This window comes from Neomonachus schauinslandi, chromosome 6, assembly GCF_002201575.2.
Source record: "Neomonachus schauinslandi chromosome 6, ASM220157v2, whole genome shotgun sequence".
NCBI lineage: Eukaryota > Metazoa > Chordata > Mammalia > Carnivora > Phocidae > Neomonachus > Neomonachus schauinslandi.
The window spans coordinates 143716661-143737475 of NC_058408.1; the positions used below are offsets into that span (position 1 = coordinate 143716661).

The 20815-nt window shown below is 47.2% G+C and overlaps 1 protein-coding gene across 2 annotated transcripts in view; it reads left to right on the forward strand.

Moving 5' to 3' along the window:
- The window catches only part of PLPP4 (phospholipid phosphatase 4), a 116483-nt gene that overhangs the window by 37123 nt on the left and 58545 nt on the right, over positions 1-20815 (forward strand). The window contains exons 2-3 of one of the 2 annotated variants that reach the window (XM_021699865.1): positions 6625-6733; positions 16247-16337. In XM_021699865.1, the coding sequence (XP_021555540.1) occupies positions 6625-6733; positions 16247-16337 (200 nt within the window). The remainder of the gene's footprint in view (positions 1-6624; positions 6734-16246; positions 16338-20815) is intronic. The other variant, XM_044916614.1, reaches the window with a different exon arrangement.

The following is a 20815-nucleotide window of genomic DNA, read 5'->3' on the forward strand; positions in this document are numbered from 1 at the left end:
ATTTCCAATATACAGAAAAGTTGAAAGAGTAAAATCCCCCATCTGCTCCACCTAGATTTAACAATTAACATTTTACCCTATTTGCTGTATCTCTGTAGTTATGTGTTTTATATACAATTTTCTGAAGTATTTGAGAGGAAATTGCTGACAGTTCATTATCCTAAGCTCCCTAAATGCATCTCCTAAAAACAAAGCCTTCTTCTCCATATCGATGTCCTTACTGCACTGAAGGAAATTAGTAATATTTCCTTATGATCACCTGATACCTGGTTTGTTCCAGTCCCTGTATTGCCTTAGTCATCCTCAGAGTTTCTTTTTAATGGCTTTTTAAATTTTTTTGACCCAAGATCCAGGCAAATGTATGTTACATTTGGTTGTTTTGTCTCTTCAGATTCTTGTAACCTGGAACATTCCCTCTAGCTTTCTTCCTGGACTTGTCTAATTACTTGCTTGAGGGCATTTGACTAGTTCGTCTGTCCCTGTGTTTCCTATTAGCTGGAAGTTGGATCCAAAGACTTGATTTAGGTTCAGAGTATACATGTTTGGGAAGAATGCTCCATGGAGGTGCCGTGTACTTCATGTGTCAGAAGCACACAGGTGTCTGTGGTCCTGGCACTGGTGACCACAGGTAGGGGAGGCAGGATAGGGCCATGTTTCTAAAAGCTGAAGGAGAGCTGGCGTGAACAGGTAGTCGGGTCAGCGGCTTGGTTTTATTCATGCTGCCTATTCTTGGTCCTTTCTCTTCCTTCCTGGAGCTGGGTAGATCGATGACATTTCCAGGCTTGGCCCACATATTTCCACCACTGTCCCATCCCATCATGTTCAGGAGGGCCTAGCCAAGAGGTACAGGCTCTGACGCCCCATCTTCACCCCCTTGGCGAGGAGGGATTCCTACCCTGGGGTTATGGGGATGGCCATACATGACACTTAAGATGGGACAGAGAGATCGATAGCAGTTTATTAGTCACATATACTCACAGCAGGGGAGGAGGACACCACCTGCTGGGCAGGGCTAGAAGTAGGGCAGAGCGAATCTGCAGGGCCTGTGGGAGGCAGGCTGTGTAGTACCAAGAGGGTGGGGTGTCCCTGGTTCCTGCAGAAGGATGTGATTGGTCTGTTCATGGGCTGGCAGGGGATAGAAGCCCAATACTCAAGGATAAGCAGAAATTGCACCTGGTCCCTTGATCAGGAGGATTGTTTGGTGGGGGGACCTTACCTGAGGGAGCGGAGCGGGGCAGGGAGCTTGTGGTCAGGCTGTTTGAAGTCCGTGGGGTTTCAGAGGTTGGGGCAGGACACAATATTGGGCTGTAATTTTAGGCTTTCCCCCCACTAGGGTGAGAACACATGCCCGTGCCCTTCTAAGCACTTCACATTGTTGCCTGTTTCGTATTTGTACCAGCCTTCTGAGGTAGGTGTTCTTGTCAGCATTACTTGGCAGAGTAAGGAGACCAAGGCCCAAGAAGGGACGTGCCTTGCCCAGGGTCAGGCAGCCAGTAAGGGAGAGTGGAAATCCAACCCAGGCTGCCTCTCCAGGGTCTGTGCCCTCACAGTTGGAAGGGCATGAGGATTGGAGCCAGGCTCTGCCTGTGCCTTGGCCCCAGGTGGCAGTCGCCCTCGCTCAACTGCCTTCTCATCCTTTGTGAGGCTGCTGCAGAGAAGAGAGAGCATCCCCAGGATGGGGTGGGGGCTCTGGGAGCCGTTCCTCGTCTGGTCCAGGGCTGGTCTCCTGGGTGCCGTTCTCCCCAGTGCAGGTGAGCTGCAGGCGTCTTTGCTGTGGGGGCACCTGCTTCTCCAAGGGGCAGGGAGGAGGGGGCTGGCGGGAGCAACGTCTCGGGGGCTTCACTTCTCTCATGATTTCTGCCCTTCCCTCCTTCCCAACAAACGTCAAACTGCTCTCTGCAAGAATCTGATCTCAGCCTTCACACTGACTGAGAACTGAGATCCCCATGTTGCATTTCCCGAGAGTAAGGCTGTGTTTCTAATTGTGGAAAATGGTATCTCTTATTAAAATAATTGCAGATGACTTTACACTGGTGGGCAGTGCATCATGTGTGTGTGTGTGTGTGTGTGTGTGTGTGTATTTGCGTGTTCTTTCCTTAAAGTTCCAGAGTATGTGCTCAGAAGGATGTGGGATAGTGGACATTCCATAGCACATAGAGCTGTGATGACTCAGGCAAGAGACACTTTGCTTTGTGGCCTCAGTGCCCCCATCTCTAAAATGGGGATAACAGCAATTACTATCTCATAGGGCTCTTATGAAGAGTAAACAAGGGATGTTGGAAAGCACCAAGTCAAGGGCACAGCACAAGACGGCTCCAAACGTAATAACTAGCTATTTTTATGAAAACTGTTACTCTTGACTTTGGGGCATCCAATGACCAAACTCAGGAGAAGGCTGTGTGTGGGCAGGTCGCTGAGATAATTCATCAGCGTGTTCTCTCTGTAGCCCCATCTTACCCCTTGTCCAGGACTAAATCCTATACACCTCTTCCCTATGTAGCAGCTGCCTGTCCCTGACCACTTCCAGAGCCCATTTTGCCAGTGTTTTCCCTCCTGTGTGGGAGAGGCCCACTAGGGGGGGACAGGTCAATAGTTCAAGTAAGAAACAGGCTTTACTTTTTGCTTTTGCCTGGAAAACTTCTTTATCACGAGTCTTGTTTTGCCCTCCTGAACACCGCAAGCTTCAGCAGTGGCTGCCTGGGCCATTGTTGGCTCACAGAATGGCAAAGTGATGAGTGGCAGGTGTTGACATCCTGTCTGATCCTCTTTCCCCGGGCATGCAACCTCACTGCCCCTGGGTTGGGAATCGGGGGGTGGGGGGACATCCTTCTCAGACCCACATCGTGTCCTCAGCACTGTTCTTGCCCACACTGCAGGAAGAGCATTTGGTTGAGGCTTTCAGTGCCCCAGACACTGTGCCAGACCCCAACTTTTCTTACTGCTAGTGATAGCAGTATTATCACTGTCCTGGAAGGTATGGCCATCCTGGGGCGGTGGGGGGGGGGGGGCGGTGTTTGAAGATCAGAGAGGTTAAGTGACTTTTCTCAAGCCACCCAGCTGGCAAATGCCAAAGCAGGGATTTACACCAAGTTTAATGGTCTGGTTAAGTTCATGTTTCAGTACAATCTTGTGTTATTTTTGTTTGGGAGTCAAGGAGGTAGAAATCTGTGCCTAGTATGTGACTGAATTGTTAATCTTATCTTGAAAAAGGTATGTTATCAAGGTCTGTGACTTAAAGATCATTGACAAATTTGTGGAGTCTTTTAGAAGATGATGGGGAGATTCTGGGGCTTTGAGAACTTGACTTTGAGTTAAAAGAGGCATGGGGGACAGAAGCATCATTATTCCTTGCTAGTGTGATGTCAAGATGGGCCATTCTTCTGGGTTCCTAACTCTGGGCTGAATCTGTTGGCACATTCAGCACATGAACAGTGATAGATACACATCCCATAACATTTCCGGGGGTCAGGGTCCTCATAAGCGGCTCTAGGTTGGAGGCCATCTCATGGGTCCAACTGCTGGAACACTCCTAACCTGACATCTCCTCAAAGCAGAGTGGGCTGACGATCTGTGTAGACGGCACTCTGATACCTGTAACAGAAGATTCAACATCTCATTCCCCAATCAGTTGGCACTTAGGGTCCCTTGACTATAATCTCCGCAAAAGTGGGGACTGTGTGTGTTTTATTCACCAGGGTTCATGGGGCAATACCTGGCACATCACGGGCACTCAATTAGGTGTTTGTTGAGTGAATAAACAGTAGGCAAAAATGATGGTCCACTGTCTGTCCCCTGCTGCATTCCTTCCTATATAAGCAGATACTGTAGGCTGCTTAAAGTCAGCTGGGCTGTGAAAACAGGACTGGCCACCAGGGGAGAGAGAGAGAGAGAGAGAGAGAGAGAGAGAGAGGAGATAGGAACCAAGCCTAAGGAGGATTTACACATGATTTTTATGTCCAGCATAAAGTTAGAATAACGTCTTTGAATTTTCACAGTGTATGTTTTCCAAGTTCTTCAAACTGCATCATCAGAAAACTAAGGAGAAAACAATAACACTGTTCCTCCTTTGCCAAGAAGAAATTGATATACAGGTAGATTAAGGTAATTGTCAAATTCAAACAGCCAAGAAATGAAGGAAGCATAACTTGGATCCAAATCCAACAGCAAGGTCCCTGACTTTGGGCCATTAGAATTTTGACAAAAGAAAATTGTATGTTTACTTTAGTAGTAACTCCTTCCTTTTCGCCTCAAAACATTTTGACCTGCTTCCATGACCGCAGCAGTGCCGGAGATGATTTTACAGGCTTTGCGGGGTGAGTTGAGATGACACGCAGTGGGAGCCCCCACCTCCACAGGCACGGGGAGGGCACGTTCGCCCCCTCTCACTTGTCCTTCCATCTTCCCTGCCTCGCGGGGGAAGCCCTGGAGGGCGTCCGCAGAGAGGGCAGGCGAGGTTCCAAGGCAGCAGCACCACAGTAGAATTTAATAGCAGTCTTTGGTTTTCATTGTATTTATTTTGACGTTTACCCGCTGTCTATGGAGGGAATGCTGATTTCATAATTAAGCAGTGACGTGAAGTTTCTTCTAGGCTTTTAGTTTACAAAGTCTCGAGGAAAGTCACGGTCTGGGAGGAGGTTGGGGGATAAGGCAAAACTGGCCAACTTGGTTCTTCAAAGGCCGAAGCTGGGAAGCACCAGCTTTCCCACCCAAGAGCTGTGTATATCTGACCATAGTGCTCACATGCATCCCCTGGGGGTCTTGTTAAAAGTGAAGATTGTGATTCAGTAGGTCTGGGCTAGGCCCCAAGATTCTGCATTCCCTGTGAGGCCGATGCCCTGGCCCCTTGCGACTCAAGGTTTGAGCCACAGGTCAGCAGCGTCGGCACCACGGGGCACCTGGCTGGAGATGCCAACTCTCTGGCCCTTCCCGGGACTGGCTGTTTCTGTAGGCACAAGCCTCCCAAGTGGATCCTGGGCACATTCATGTTTGGGGAGTGCTGATCTAACAGCTCTGGGGAGTCCTCATGTGGGCGAGGTGAGCCCCGGTGAACAGGTCATTGGAGCCCATGCCTGACCTCCTCCGTGGAAGTGGGTTTCCGTTTCCTGGCTTCCAGACCACCTACAGAGAGCTTGTGGGAGGGGGTTTCCAGGCCTGGGATGTCCTTTCTTGGTAACCACCCTGTATGGTCTCCAGACCTTTCCATTGCACCCCGCATGCCCACCTCTGCCCCCCTTTGCTTTCTGAGGCCCAAGTCCTCTGTGCAGGTGCCCCGCTGTCTGGATTCTCAGAGGCAGCCACTGGTGGCTGGAGCGTGGCTGGAGAAGGGACATCTATCTTTCTTGACTCCGCTGCTCCCAGAGGATATAATTTGCTTGATAGATGCATTCTGACTGCAGCTTCTCGGGGTGGGATGTAGAATTGTGCAAAAGGCTGGGTGCACGAGGCTTTAAAAAATAGCCACGAGGGGGGGACGTGCTCAGCGGTGTGGCTGGCTGCATGGGGAAGGAATGGGGATCAAGGTTCTGGGGTCTCTGAGAGGGGGGCTGTGGGCCCATTACAATGATGACAGCCGGTGGTAGGCATATTGTTATTTTAAAGCCACATCTGTCATCTTAAGCAGCCTTTCTCTGTTGGGACCTTGCTCTATATCCCTGCCAAGAGGGGAGTCCACTCCTCTCTTGAATGTGGGCTGACCTAATGACTTGCATGTCACCAGATGACACCATGAGACCTCCGAGACTAGGTCTGAAAAGACATTCAGCCTCTGCCTGGCTCTCTCAGACCCCCATTCTGAACTGAGTTCGCCAGGTGGAGACCTGGGCCGGAGGGTCAGTCGGACAAAGCAAACCATATCCCTGCAGGCTCCGTCCCCCTGACCCCCCTCCATCCCGTTTTACTCTTGGTGGTGTTTGCTTTCCATCCGCATGGGTGTTGTGGGCTCCCAGGGTGTGGGAGGGCTTGGGAGGGTGATGAGAGGAGGACGTGGATGCTTAATGCTGTCTGGTTTCTTGGCAGCAGCCCCAGAATTCTCCTTATTCCCCTTTTCCTTCCTTCCCTCCCTCCCTCCCTTTCTCTCAGTGTTCCTCCTGCCCAACCTTCCGTATTCTCAGGGAGGCTTTTCTTGCTCACTCTGCCCCCTACTGGTGGAGAAGTGTCAGCGTGCCATCGGGGTAAGGGAGGGAAGGGAGGAGCCCAGGGTTCTTTCCCCAGGTGGTGCCAGCTGCTCATTCACCTTTGCTCCACAATGAGCCCATTTCCTTCCCAGAGCTGTGCTGCTGGCTGGCCTTGCCCCAGTCTGAGCCCCCCCCCTCCCTGCCCCATTCTGCCCTTCGGCTCCTAGTTCACTTTGGAGCCCTGACTTCTAGGGTCTTTGTAGGTCAGCTTCGCCGCTGTTCTTTTATGCCCAGAATGGGGCTTTGCTGCTGACAGAAGGTTCTACAGAATCTCAGTAATTCTTTCAATCCATCTCCACCCCCCGCCCCGCCCCTGGGCAGCCTGTTATTACCTTCTCCTTCCCCAGAGGCTGGATTCTCCACTGAGGGCGTGTGGGAGTGGCCTTCTCGGGGACTACAGGCAACAGATGAGCGCTCAAGCCCTCACGCGTCTGTCTTTGTTTTGTTTCAGTTTTACGGAGTTTTTGGATCCATTCCAGAGAGTCATCCAGCCAGAAGAGATCTGGCTCTATAAAAATCCTTTGGTGCAATCAGACAACATACCTACCCGCCTCATGTTTGTAAGTACCACGATTTCATGGCTGATTTGACCAGTCTCCCAAGTATGAACCAAATGGGTTTTCATTTCTGCTTTTCTAACCCCTGCTGAAGACCATGAGCAGTCTGGAAGAGAGAGGAGGTAAGCAGCCCATCACATTGAACTCAATTCCAGATCGTGACAGGCGCCACTTGGTCACGCGAGAGCTAGTAATTGCCTGCCACATTGGAAAGAAAAGGGACCTCCTTACCTGAGCTGGGCCAAGTGGTTTACAGATATTTGCAGTAAAATAAGACTAGAGACCGATTTCCCTGCTCCATCTTCTTCGAGGATAAACCTCAATTTTGCCAAACTCAGGCACCATAGAGTGCTCTGTTAACTGCTGTTAACTGCTCTTCTGGTTCTAGCTGGTCAGGGGACCACGGATGAGACCACCTTGTATGACTCAATCCCTGGATAGTGTTTTGTGCCTTTCTGCCTCTCGAATAAATGGGCCAGCGTCCAGATAGCTGGTGGATTATAGTGGCATTACTTCTACCTCTTCACCCTCACCCCATGGCAGTCGAGACCTTTTATATTTCACTTCTGATGTGCTGGGCCCTTTGCTGAGAGCTTGAGAAAGAAGGATTATCTCATTGGATCTCATCCAGCATTCCAGTGAGAAAGCTGTCAGTCTTGTCCTCATTTGCAGGTGCAGAATTGCATCCCAGAGAAAGGAGGGAACTTGCCCAAATCCACACAGCTAGTGAGCAGCAGAGCCAGGATCCAGATCTAAGCAGCCAGCTCTGAGCCTGGTCTCAGCCATGAGGCTGCCCTGTAGGGTGGGAGCCCAGTGTCCAGGACTCCTTGCGGATGCTGATTGCCTCCTGCGGAATTGCCATCAGGCCTTTCTGTAGCAGAGGAAATATTTAAGCTCCTCTTTGTTACAGAACAGTGATGTGACTTTTGGTTGGCCCGCCTTACAGCTTGAAGTTTATTCCTGTTGACCAGCCATTGTGTCTTGTGCCTCTGGGAACTTAACTGATTGGGTCAGAGATTTCTTTGAGCACATGAGGAATGTTTTTGCGTTTTGAAGGAAATCCCTCTGATTTTATGTAGGAAATCTTGTTAATTAGTGATGATTGGAAAGATCTTTGTGTCTGCAGACATCCCAAAATGCCCAGCACATTACATGAGCTTTGAAGTATTATTTTAATTGCTTTTTTTTTAAAGATTTTATTTATGTGACAGAGAGAGAGAGAGCACAAGTAGGCAGAGAGGCAGGCAGAGGGAGAGGGAGAAGCAGGCTCTCCGCTGAGCAGGGAGCCCGATGCGGGACTCAGTCCCAGGACCCTGGGATCATGACCTGAGCCGAAGGCAGCCGCTTAACCAACTGAGCCACCCAGGCGCCCTTAATTGCTCTTTAATAATTGCTTTTCCACTGGAAACTAAACTGGATTTTTGTAAATTTTAGGGGAATTGAAGAGTTCAGGCATTACCTAACACTTGAGTATGAAAATGAGACTTTTTCCATTTCTGCTGTAACTTAAATCTTCTATAAATCCTAGAAATAAAGGAACTAGCATATGTCTAACTAGTTTACCCCATGGTTTTGAAAGGGGGAAGCTCCTCCTTACCACTTATCCCCCTTCCTCACAGGTTTCACATATTATGTGCTATAAAACACAATTTGGAGATTAAGGTTCATACGGGATAGTGTGAGAAATTTGTGGCTGTGTCCTAGATTTATGAACAATGGATTGTTTTGAAGTCTAGATACCAATGCCACAAATATTCTGGCTGCAGACACAAATAGGAGGGGGTGCATTTGCATGTTGGCAGGGGTGGATGCGAGGCAGTAAAGGAGTTATTCAGTGCTGTGATTCTCAGAGAATAGAAGTGTATTCATCCTCAAATCCTGATTCCTACCCTTGAGTCCCCTAATGAGATAAGCTTAGCCTTTTGTTTTGTTAATAGTAGTTGATGCATTTCATTCATTTGGTCACAAGATTTCATGCGATTCCATAATAACACAAGGAACGCAGTAGATACATTTGTAATACATGTAACACAAAGCGGAAAAATACTTTGTCACCACATTAATTAGATTTTTTTTCCTCCTGGATTTTAGTAAGAGTTTAATATAAAATATCATTTGTTTGCTTTGATCCTTTAAAACCTTCAGATGTTAATGGAAGACTGTAATAAAACATGTTTTTATTTTTTTAAACTATGTTGCTTTCCTTAGAAAGCTCAAGTTTTGCTACTTAATACATAAACCAAATCCTAGGGTCTCTTTTACTTTTGGTTGGAATGTTTTAATCTAAAGGCAACCTTTTCGGGGCGCCTGGGTGGCTCAGTCGTTAAGCGTCTGCCTTCGGCTCAGGTCATGATCCCAGGATCCTGGGATCAAGCCCCGCATCGGGCTCCCTGCTCCGCGGGAAGCCTGCTTCTCCCTCTCCCACTCCCCCTGCTTGTGTTCCCTCTCTCGCTGTGTCTCTCTCTGTCAAATAAACAAATAAAATAAAAAAAAATAATAAAAATAAAATAAAGGCAACCTTTTCAACTTTCAAAGCGTTATTGAAAGGCAGCTGGTAATAACCCAGATGTCTTTTGACTGGGAAATTAGGCCTCTGGAGGGGTGTTTGTGTGTGTGTCTATGTATGGGTGTGCACGTGTGCATTTTAGAGTAGCCACTTATTCAGATCAGAATGGTAGGGGATTGAGTTAAACAGAGTGAATGGTGATCACATCACCACGAAGCGCCCCCTCATTTGTTCTGCCTTTGGCACTTTCAGTGAAGATGACTCTGTCAACCTGGAAGTTGAATGTAGTTGGGTTGTTTGATTCTGAGAGTTTGTTTCCCTTGATGACTCTGGGTTCCTGTTGAGCAGAGGGACAGGCTGAGAAGTCTTTTTACATATACTGAGTCTTGGATTCACATTTCCTGGATGTTCGCAGACCATTAGCTGCCTTTATGGAAGCCTGCTCCCTTATTCGAAAGATGTCATGGTTCCTTCCTGAGTATGTGGGGTTTATCATAGCATTTTTGAAAATCTACTTTTTGGTGTAGGAAGACTTTGTGCTGGTTTTTGCTTTTTAGTATATTCTTTTTGCTGTCTTCGTAGTTGTGTCTTTGTACATTCAGAGAACACTTCCAGGAGCCTGCTGTGGGTAAGGAAAGCCAATAGGAGCTTCAGGTGATGGGAAGTCAAATCAGGCCTGGGTGGGGGGGGATATCCTTAGGGATCCTGTAGGCTCCTCGGGGAGATGGCACTCTAAAGAGAAACAGAATCTAGGAAGGGCTAGAGGCTCAGGTAAACTTGTAGGGAGATTCATCATCACCATCATCACCACCATCATCATCACCATCACCCCTATTGTCGCCACCATATTCATCACCATCACCACCATCATCATTATCATCATCACCACCACCATCACCACCATCATCATCATCCTCACCATCATCATCATCACAATCACCACCATCATTATCATCACAATCATCATTATCATCATCACCATCATCACCACCATCATCATCCTCCTCACCATCACCATCATCACCACCACCATCATCATCACCATCACCACCATCATCACCACCATCATCACCACCACCATCATCATTCTCACCATCACCATCATCACCATCACCACTATCATCATCATCATCATCATCATCATCATGGCAGTAACAACAAAAACCAACGTCTCTTGAATACAGGAATTGTGCTCGCCACTTTACAGTGGCATCTCAGATAATCCTTCTCACCATCTGTTGAGGTCAGCACTTTTGTAATCCCGTAATTTCAATGGAGAAAATGAAACTGCAGTGAGATTTAGCAACTTGTCCAAGGTTATACAACCACCAGTTCCTGGACCCGGATCTGAATGCCAGCTGCCAGAGGGTGGACCCTCACAGACCCATCCGACTGTGATGTTTTGGTGGGGACTCGGGGGATGTGGAGAGGGGGTGAGTAGCGGATCACACATGGAAGAGCTGGTGGGTAAAGGCACAGACACGGGAGAGCAGGGGCCATGTGGGCCCAGTGAACAGGAGTGTGTTGAGAGTATCTGTGTGTGAAGGGAGCAGAGGAAGGCAGGGATAGAAGCTGACTGTGGACAGCTTTAGGTTAGTTAGTTATTACTTAACTCAACCAGCAGTTACAAAGAACCTGCCTGAGCCAAGCATGGTGCTGGGTGATGGAGTACACAGCTGAACAAGGTACGGTTTCCTGTCTCATGGGGGACACAGACGTGAACGTGAACTGGATGGTCAGAGACAAGCTCTTGAACAGGTGAACTCAGGTAATGAGTTGAAGGAATGATTGGTGTTCCCCAATTGCTCTGCTTGGCTTAAAAAAAAAAAACAAATCTACCCAAGACCCGTCCTTTGTCCTGGCCACAACAAGTCCAGAAGATTTACTTCTGTAGAATATTATTGATATCATGTTGATTCGATATTAGCGTTTCCTATTTTAGTAGAGGATGCTTCTAAGGAAGACAAAGTCAGTTTTGCGGGGAGGAGGGAAGGAAAAGAGACAAAGCTGGCCTCATGATAGACAGTTTAATTTTTAGACTTTTTGGTAAAGTCTTAGACAGCTCTTTTCTCTGTGATGGGCTGTCATTGTTTACCCACAGCAGGGCCTTTTCAGCTGTCTGCACTGCTCATCCCGAGTTGTCTCAATAAGCACTTTTTAGCACACCTTTCTGTCAAATGCCAGAAATTAAGGCACTTTGCGCCCATTGTTTGTCTGATATGAATGAACTCCAGTGACAAGTTCTTCCCTAGCTGACATCCTAACATCAGGGTGCTCTGGCTTGGACCCCTTTGCTTGTTAAAAGTTCTTGGTATACTTATGCCCCTCCCACTTCAGACACGCTAGTCTGACTTTGTCATTTTCCAGAAGCATCCTGGCAGCACAGTGCCTTGCATCAGCGCCCTGGGTGACCCACCTTTGGGTGCAGCAGCGGCTGGGGACTGACAGCACTTCCCATGTTGGTTTCATTGGCCGATGCACAAGGCAAGTCCTTGGTGGAGATGTCAGTCATGTAGGGAATGGCAGGGAGCCCAGGCAAATGAGGCTTTTCCCCATCCCTGACCTCCTCCCTGACTGCTCAGACCTAAGGGCATAGTGGGCTGGAACTTAAAACACTTTATTTCCAATGTCTGGTCTCAGGATCCTGGTTCTTCTTTACTGGGTGGGTCATTTGTTCAGTTTTTCCTGGGAAATAATGACATTGTAGCCAACAGCCAGCATTTGCTGGATGCTAACTCTATTGGACTCTCTGGGTGGGCAGGTTCCAGAGCAGACTGCCTGAGATCAACTTTCTAGCGATGTGGCTTGGCAGAATCACCTCTCCTCTCACTGCCTCAGTTTCCTTATATATAAAAAGAGGCTTTGATAACATTTCCCTCTCCCTCCTACAGTGCTGAGAGCATCAAATGGGGTGATAGACTTACAGTGCCTTGCTTAGTGTTTGAGGCATAAGAGACATTCAGTAGCTGCTGGTGAATTCAAATCTTAGCAACAATATTTGTTATGGATGTTATTATACCCCATCTTATGGATGAGAGAACTGAGATTCAAAGGGGAAGAGATGGAGTGACTTGCTCATGGTCACAGAGCTGGTAAGTGTCAGAGCTGCAGCTTGAACCTGGTTTTCCTTAATCTGAGTCTGTTCCCTTCTGCAGAGCACAGAGCATAGCATTGTGCAAAGCCAGCCATGTACCAGATCCTGCCTGATGATTTATATATTATCTTGATATTTGGGTTGTGTGGAGTACAATTAATCAGTAGCTTACAAAATGTTCTTTAATGCAAGAATGAGCTCAGCCTCAGTTTCCCCATCTGGAAGATGAGGCATTTGGGCTTAGGTGATCCCTGTGATTCAAGACTCCAGCCCAGGCATCATGGCAGCCCAGGTTGTGTGGGGGGGTATGTGTCCTGGGCCCACCAGGTGCATGCCTTTGGGAATTCACTTATCACTCTGAGTTCTAGTTTTGTGAGCTATGCAAGGAGGATAATGTTTCCCCCGACAGAATAGTTAGAAGATTGGACAAATGTGAGGAACGCCCTTCACACATAGTAGGTGCTTAATCCATGACAGCTGCCACTGACATTTCTGTGACTTATTCATGCTCCTGGGTACGAACCCCCTTACTTCCTCCTTCATCCCTAGAGAAAAGGCATTTACCATGTTTTATTAATGCTTCTTACTTCTAAGGTGAGAACTGCTATAACACCATGGTTAAAAGCATAGAACTTGATTAAAACAGTCTGGGTACAAATCTTCACTTTATCACTTATTAGCTGTGTGACTTTCAGCAGGTTGTTTAACCTCTCTGTGCCTTAGTTTCTCATCCATAGAGTAAGGATGTCTAAGTGTGTTAATCTGCTTCAAGTGCCTAGAACAGACCATGGCCCTTGGTAAGTTTTCAGAACATGCTAACCCTGCTTATCTAATTTATGTATGCATACTGAGCAGCCCAGTTCTCATAACTAGTGAGGGAAGCTCAAACCTGAAGAGAGTTCAGTCTGTCCCCTGCATCCCGCCACAGTGATTGGCTGGAACTCATTGTTCTGGTCTCAGGTCCCATTTAATAAGCACTAATGGGCTCGTTCCCAGGATTTTCAAGAAAATTTTTAAGCCATGGAAAAATGAACCTGAGGGAAAACAGTCCCGGGGAAATTTTCCTGCCCCTTTTTGTCCTCCATATCCACATCTGTTTGGAAGTAGAAGTAATCACTCCACCCTCCCCCCACCTCTCGTGTCTCTGTGTCCATCTTGACCCCTGTGGCCTCGGGCGGCAGAAGAGCTGCCGCTAAAGGCTTGCGTGGGAATTGTGGGAGGGGTGTACACCAGGCGTAATTCAGTCTGGTTTGCCAGGTGAAAGGGGGATTCATTTCTCTTTTCCTCAGTTCCGAGGTGCTTTTGCCCAGAAGGAAGTTGTTTTCCTAATGTGTTGGCTTCTGGGGCTAATGTCTTAACTCCCATCTTCTTAGTTGGAAAATATTTGTAAAAAGGGGAGCAAGTGATCAATGTAAATATGTCTCTATCTATGCTGATTTGAAGACTGTGCTGTCCAAGGATATGGAAGATCTGTTTTCAGGAAGAAGAAAGGGGATTGGAGCCCAAATGTCGCTAGGATGCGGGGAGGAGAGAAAGATGGCCACACAGTCATGTGCAGACACTTCTGTGGCCTTCTGAGTGGGTGCTTTATCTGATGCATTCCCTCATGTAAAGCTCATGAGCTGGGGAGCCCTGGCCCTTCCTGGGTGCCTAACATTGGCCCAGGAAGCAGTTTGTCAGTGGTTCTAGAAAAGAGACCAATGTGCATCTACCTAGGAAAATCCTAGAATGGGTGAAATGAAGTGCATTCTGGTTGGGCTGTCAGAGTGAGGATCTGTTAGAAGCAGGGGAGCTGGGGCAGGGAGCAGTGCTCAGGGAGACCCCTTGGCTATCAAGCTGTGAGCCTGGAGCCTCTGGGTAGCCCTAGTGCCTTTTCCAGCCTCTCCTCATGGGCCTGGAGATGTCAGTGCCCCCTGGTATCTCTGTCTTCTCTTGGTTGGTACACTCCTGCTCAGGATCTCCTGTAGGCAGTCTCTGAGGTAGGGAAAATCATATCTTTTCAGGGGTTTTATTCGGTCTAACCTTAGAGTACGTCATCTGGGATTGTCTTGTAATGTTTCCTTCAGTTTCGCATTGTTCTCATCTTTGACTGTCAGTGGGGTTATTGTGGTGCTGTTCACTGCTCAGTGAGCTGCTTTCCCCTGTTGGGGAGTGTGTGGCCTGCTCTGCATGCCTGAAGTGAGAGGAAACAAGGAGCTGGGGGCTTTTATGACCTTAACCATAACTTTGGACGTCAGCAAGCAAGGGCTTCAGTCATCACTCTTTCAACACTGAATGTGTGAGTCAAAACTCTGACCCAGTGTTTCTCAGTCACCAGCATCAGTATCATTTGAGACACTTGTTTACAAAATGTAGATTCTCAGACACGTCCTGTGAGTATACTTGAGGGACTCAGCATTGTAACAAGCTCAACTGTTACTCAAGGGTGAGAGCCACCCAGGAACTCATGGGAACTTCTGCAGATTTGCTGTAACTCTTTACTCCACAAGTGAGTCTTGCCTTTTGCAGTCGCCTCTGGGGAAATCCTCTGCTCCAGTTCTGAATCTCCTCTCATACAGCTGCCCTTAGACTTGTTGTATTCTTGCGAATGCCCTCCATGGTGATAGGACTTGCTCATTTGGTGTTTAAACAGCTAATTGATTCAGGGCCACAGCTGATAAGGAGGCTCATCAAGCTGGTGACTACCATTGTGGTGGGAAAGAGACTGGCCAGTAAGGAGAGGGGTTTTTTCATGTCTCATGAACTGCCTCTAAGGACAGTTCCCGAAGAGGAGACCCCAAGATGTGCTGAGCTCTGGCAGCCTGGTTGTAGCAAGAATGTAGAACATCTCCAGTCATTTTGAAAGCCCGTGTGCATTTCGGTGATTTCTGTGTTTCTAACAGAAAAGTGTCTTCCAGCAGTGCCTTAGCCCGATTAGAAAGCCCATTTCCACAAAATGGCATTGCATTAGAGTACAGGTGGAGATTTCCAAAAGTGTGAGCAATAGTTACCATACCCCACCCTTCCCACCACTGTCTATTAGGCCATTTGTGGATTTGCAAGATATTTAGTCCCTTCCGATATTATAATACCTGAGATGTTATAATCATAAGGAAGTAACTTGAAATACTTTTTCCTTGGTTGCTAGAATGTCAAAAACAACTTACTAATTGTAGAATGCCGAATAAAAGCTAGATATGGTAGGCAGAAAACCTGGTCTCTAAAGCCTGGCCTTGCTACTCACCAGCTTTATGTCATTGGGCACGTCATTTAGTCCCCAAGCCTGGCAAAGATAGTCACCGAGTCATCAGGAGGATTTAAAGAGACGCCGGGACCTGATGCTACCCAAACATAGTTCCTGCCTCATGGAGGGTTCTGTAATGAGTGTTGCTTGCATCTGAATCCCACCAGCTTGATTCATTAAACACTTATTGCACTTTTGTGTGCTTTGGGTCAGGGAAGGGGAGGGGAGGGAGGAAAGGAAGAGAGGTGGCAAGCAAAAGGATTAAACTCTGCTTTGCAGAGGAAATGAAATTCAGCAAAAGAACACCAAAGAGAATGGATCGATTGACTCTAAGCAAGTCCAACGTGCTCCCATGTTGCCAGAGAGCTGGGGATGGGAGGCCAAGTGTTCTTTTACCCTTTTGCAGGGGAGGATGTGAGGGTGTTGCTGGCAAAGCTGAGTCATCACGATTATAGGTTATCTTTTCTGTTTAAAAAGCCACCACTTTAAACGTGGCTCCCAGCAGTTACTTTTTTAAGTCTTCAGAGTCTCTAAGTATAGATACAAATCCTTTCTTTCTTTCTTTGAGGTCAGGAGTTCAGTAAGATCATTCAACTAGTGAGTCTAAATGAAACTAACTTGAACTAATTATCAGTCAGCCCTCTGATAGCAAACTGCTGTCCTCATAAGGGATTATTTGTTATTTTTTTCCAGGCAATTTCTTTCCTCACACCCCTGGCTGTTATTTGTGTGGTGAAAATTATCCGGCGAACAGACAAGACTGAAATTAAGGAAGCCTTCTTAGGTAGAGTATTCACAGTTCCTGCTCTAGGGGATGGGGCTGGACTTAATTAGATCAGTAGATTTTAAAAATCTCTGTTGCACTCAACTGATTTTTCTCTTGGTCAAATTAAGCTTGGGAGAAACAGGGAAAGGTAAACTTTCAACCCTAAGAAGAGCCAACACACAGATGGTGAGCACCTCACCTTCAGCAGCAGCCTTGTCGCTGTCCTTTGTGCTGAATGTGAATGTCCAAATACACGTCTGAGCTCTGTGCTGCTCAAGCACAGCTACAGGGTAGCTCTTAGCCATGAGGCAAAGAGAATCTGAAACTGTCACCATTGACTGTCCAATCCCACATCTGTGGCTAATAAGCCCACGTTACGGGCAATTCAGAAATCAGCCATAGACTTCTTGACTAATCACCATTGGCTAGAGGCACAAAGATCAAAAGCAGATATAAAATAAAATAGAAATTGGAAGTAAACTCCATAGCTCACTCTTTGGAGGGGCGGGGAGGATTTTGGCAGTTAAGCAACTGTTACTGTATAAAGAGTGCCACAATCTTTGCCACTGATTTCTTTGCCACTGATTGTAACACCATTGTTACAAATTCTCCCCAAGCTAAGCCATAGCTGCATGTGATACGAGTTTGACATTTTTAAGATTAAATCCATTTTTATGATCTTCATATTAGTTAAATAACTGAGTAGATGACAGTACTAAGAGAAAGCAAAGCTAATTGGCCTGTTTCATAACCGAAATAAACTACCCAGTAGTCAGGTTTTCAGCTTTTTGATCATCAGGAGAACTGAATTATGTTTATTTTTTGACGCCTCAATAAAAACTATCCAAACCCTCACACAAACCACTTTTGGTATTTTGTATGGACTTACCATTCATTCAGTTAGATTATCATATCTGGAAAAATGAGATTTCCCACCTCCAAGGGTATGTTTGTAAATTATTGGGCTTGGAGGAAATGGAAATGTAGCAAAATATGGTCTTCTCTCTTCTTGGTGCAGGAGTGAGGGTAAGGTCAACATCTGGGGCATGCAGAGCAGCGAAGGGGGCTTTGTGCTCTGAAGCAGGACAGGGAACATTTCTTACATAACCAGGCTTTGGTTGGGCCTTAATTGAACAGAGCAGAATCTCTCTCCAATTAGCTCATATAAATTAGGGGTTAGTTACAGGGTTGTATCAGCAATCTCACAAATATCCAAGAATAGGGGGAGAAAGGACAGAGGAGCGTCGTGGGGACTGGAATTGGGAGCCGGGCCATCAGGGGTAGAGATACATTCCTCTCCGTAATGTGCCTTCCCTCTTCCCCTCACACATCCTGCCTAATCCTCCAATGTGGCCATTATTTCTGCTGCCTCATGCTTTTGGTTTCTATGAGGCTTGGACTTGCAGTGGTGGGCACTCCTGTCCCACACCTGTAGGACCATCAGCTCCAGTGCCCACCTCCAAGTTGCTCTGCGTCTCGTGGACCAGACTTCCCAGGCAGACCCTCTGGTTCGATTCATTTTCACACCTGGACACAAAAGTCATGAGTCTCTGGTCAGCCTGTAGGTGCCCAGCCTTGGGTCAGGTACATACCCAGGCTGCTTATCTGTGGTTTGGGGATTTGGCAATCACATGGTCTCAGTCCCCTTAGCTGAAGTGGCAGAAAGGTCCGGTTTTCCAAGGAGGGCATAGGTGCCCTCCCCATGTAGCTTGAGCAGCCAGGGCAGTGTTGGGCTAAATATCCCTGTGGTCCCTGAAACGTTCTGCTGGCAGCCCCCTCAGCTGACCTGGAAATCCCTTTGCCTCTCTTTTTATTCTAGTTGCTCCCTTGGCACGGAGTCCCTAGATGATATGAGTGTGGGTAAGAGCGGTCTCTCATGGTTTTGGTTATAATTTACTGCCAGCTTTTGGAGTGGTGTGTTGTCGTGGCAGTAAGTTACTTCTCTAGACCTTTCCCTTTTCCGCTAAATCTCCCTTGGAGTGACATTTCAAAATTGCACACCATACCCTGCCTTCTATATGTTAACAGAGAAGGTGGAGTTACCAAATGTTCTGTTTGCCTAAATAGATGAGAGCCTGCCCGGGGAGCCTCCTGTTGTACACAGCTTTTTTGTTTTTTTTTTTTTAATCATTTCTTTTAGGAAGCCTTGGAAGTAGGGGGTGAGGGACTGATCTTTACAAACCAAGGACAGAAAACCAGGTGTAGCATTTCCAATGTTATCTGGAGTTCAGGACTTTCTCAGAGTGGTTTAGTGCTCAGGTCCCTTCTTTAGCAGACCTGAAACCCCAAGACCTCCTCTTATCTACATGTCCACAGTGGCCACCTTTGCACATCTGCTGTGGAACAAGACAGGTGAGGTTTGCCCCTATGTAGCATCCAGCTTTTGGGGGTTTCGGCTGCAGAACAGCCAGTTGGTCTAATAGAGTCCCCTGTTATGGAACTGCTGCAGCGCCGAATTCTCAACAACAACCAAAGTAACAACAAAACCCCTCTAATCCTCGGGGATTAAAAAGCATATGAGCAGTAGAGTTCTCAGTACAGGCCATGTGCGGGCTAACTCACAGGACACATTACTTTGAATTTCTTTATTGGACACAGTCTGGTTTGTCGTTTTGTCTCTTCTCTCAAACCCGCAGGGCTGTGGGATGTTGTAAACACAGCTCTTATGAAACAGACCCGTTGGGTTATTGTTAATCAACAAGCATTCCGGATCGGGGCCATTCATTTCCTGCTCAGCCAGTCTTTCATGCCTCTGATCTGGGCCCAGCCTACCCTCTGGTGTTGGTGAGAGGCCCCCACAGTGGTCCCCTAGGGGTTGTACTATTCAGAGGAAAAGAGTCAGTTAGGTTTACTTCCAGAATGCTGAGATGACTTTCACCCTAAATATCATCGCTCCAGAGCCCCACTGTTTTCTGTCTCCTTCAGGCTTTTGGATCAGAGTGAAGTTGCCAGCCATTGGCAGTTATATCACATCCACACGTTTTCTAGCTCAGCTACTTGAAACTTTTCAAAGAACTGCTCTTGGCTACAACGAGGCCAAGCCGGTGCTGAGGCTGGGGTCATCTATGGTGTTCTGGATTGATGTAGCGGTCTGTGAAGTTCCCCAAGGGCATTGGGAGATCTGCTGGTGATGCTTGTTCCCAGAGACCGCCTCTGTGCTAAGGCCATGCTAGGACCAGGATCAGAAGGAGGCCGGCCCAGCTGGGAAAACACAGTCGTGTTCCCAGGAAAAGACCCCAGTCCTGCAGGCTGATCTCACAGCCTGTTAATTGTCTTGGCTCTGGGGAGAATACAGCAGTGAAGATAGTCCAGGGCATTTTCTCCTCCTCTCTGCAAAGGAGACCTCTCAGCGGTGCTCTGAGCTGGCAAGAGAGAAGGGAAGCCAGCATTTTAGAAGAAAGGGTCTGTGCGTGCAGAATGGGATCAGAAGAATCCTAAGATCTCTCTGAATTCCTACACAATTTATCCATCTAGTTGGCTGCTTGGTGTGTTAATGGCGGTGCTGTGCTCCGACTCCCGCTCCATTCTGTCCACCCCTGGGGCCCATCCGTCCCCTCATCGCACTCAGATAAAGCCCACTGTGGCCCATCTCTAGCTTAGGTGATTAGTTTTCCTTTAACAAAGGTATTCATTTGAACTGGTCCTTCCCATTCTCTCTGCTTCCCATGACTTGCTGAAAGCAGATCGGTTTTGTATCAATCTCTGGCCAGTGCCCTCGATGACTGTGTTGGCCATTGCACTCTACTTTCTGCTCAGAGAACACATTTGTCTCCCTTGATGACCATGCATTGCTCTAGGCAGCTCCTTCCCGGAAATGTCCCTCCACCACTGTTTTCTTACATAAATCTCAGCTACTATTGAACAGTTACTGGTTGCCAAAGGGAAATGGTAGCTCACGTGCTTTGTCATTCAACAAAGCTCTGGAGCGGGGCATCAATAGGTTTTTTTTGCTTATGCAAGGCATTTGACCTTCCATCACATTGACTCGCCTTTTGTGCAGTTTTGATAAACATAGGAGAGACCTGTGAGGTACCCTTTGAATGATCTGTACTTTATCCAGCCAAGTCCTTCAGAGCTGCTTAGAGAAAGTCCCCATGCTGTATATTTTTAAATAATGTATTCCACAAGTTCCTTCTGCCTCAGGTGGCAAAAATCATGCCCCCGGGGCAAACCTTCTCAAAACCCAGGGAGGTGTTGGGACTGTTTACCTTCTCAGAAAGTGATTTGTTTGGTAACAAAGGGACTTTGTCAACAGGTGATGGGTCAACACAGAGATAATCACCGAGTGGGAATGTCCTACTCTAAAGAAGGATTCCAAGAGCTGCTCTGATTAGAATTATGTTTGAGAACATTGCCAGAAACAAATAAAAAAGTTACGTTTCTTGCTACCAGTAAAAGAATCTCTATATGCTATAGTATTAAATCTGTTCATATCAGGCCAAAACATAATAGATGGGTTCCTTTCCAATATTAAAAATTTTAGTCAAGGAGGAGAG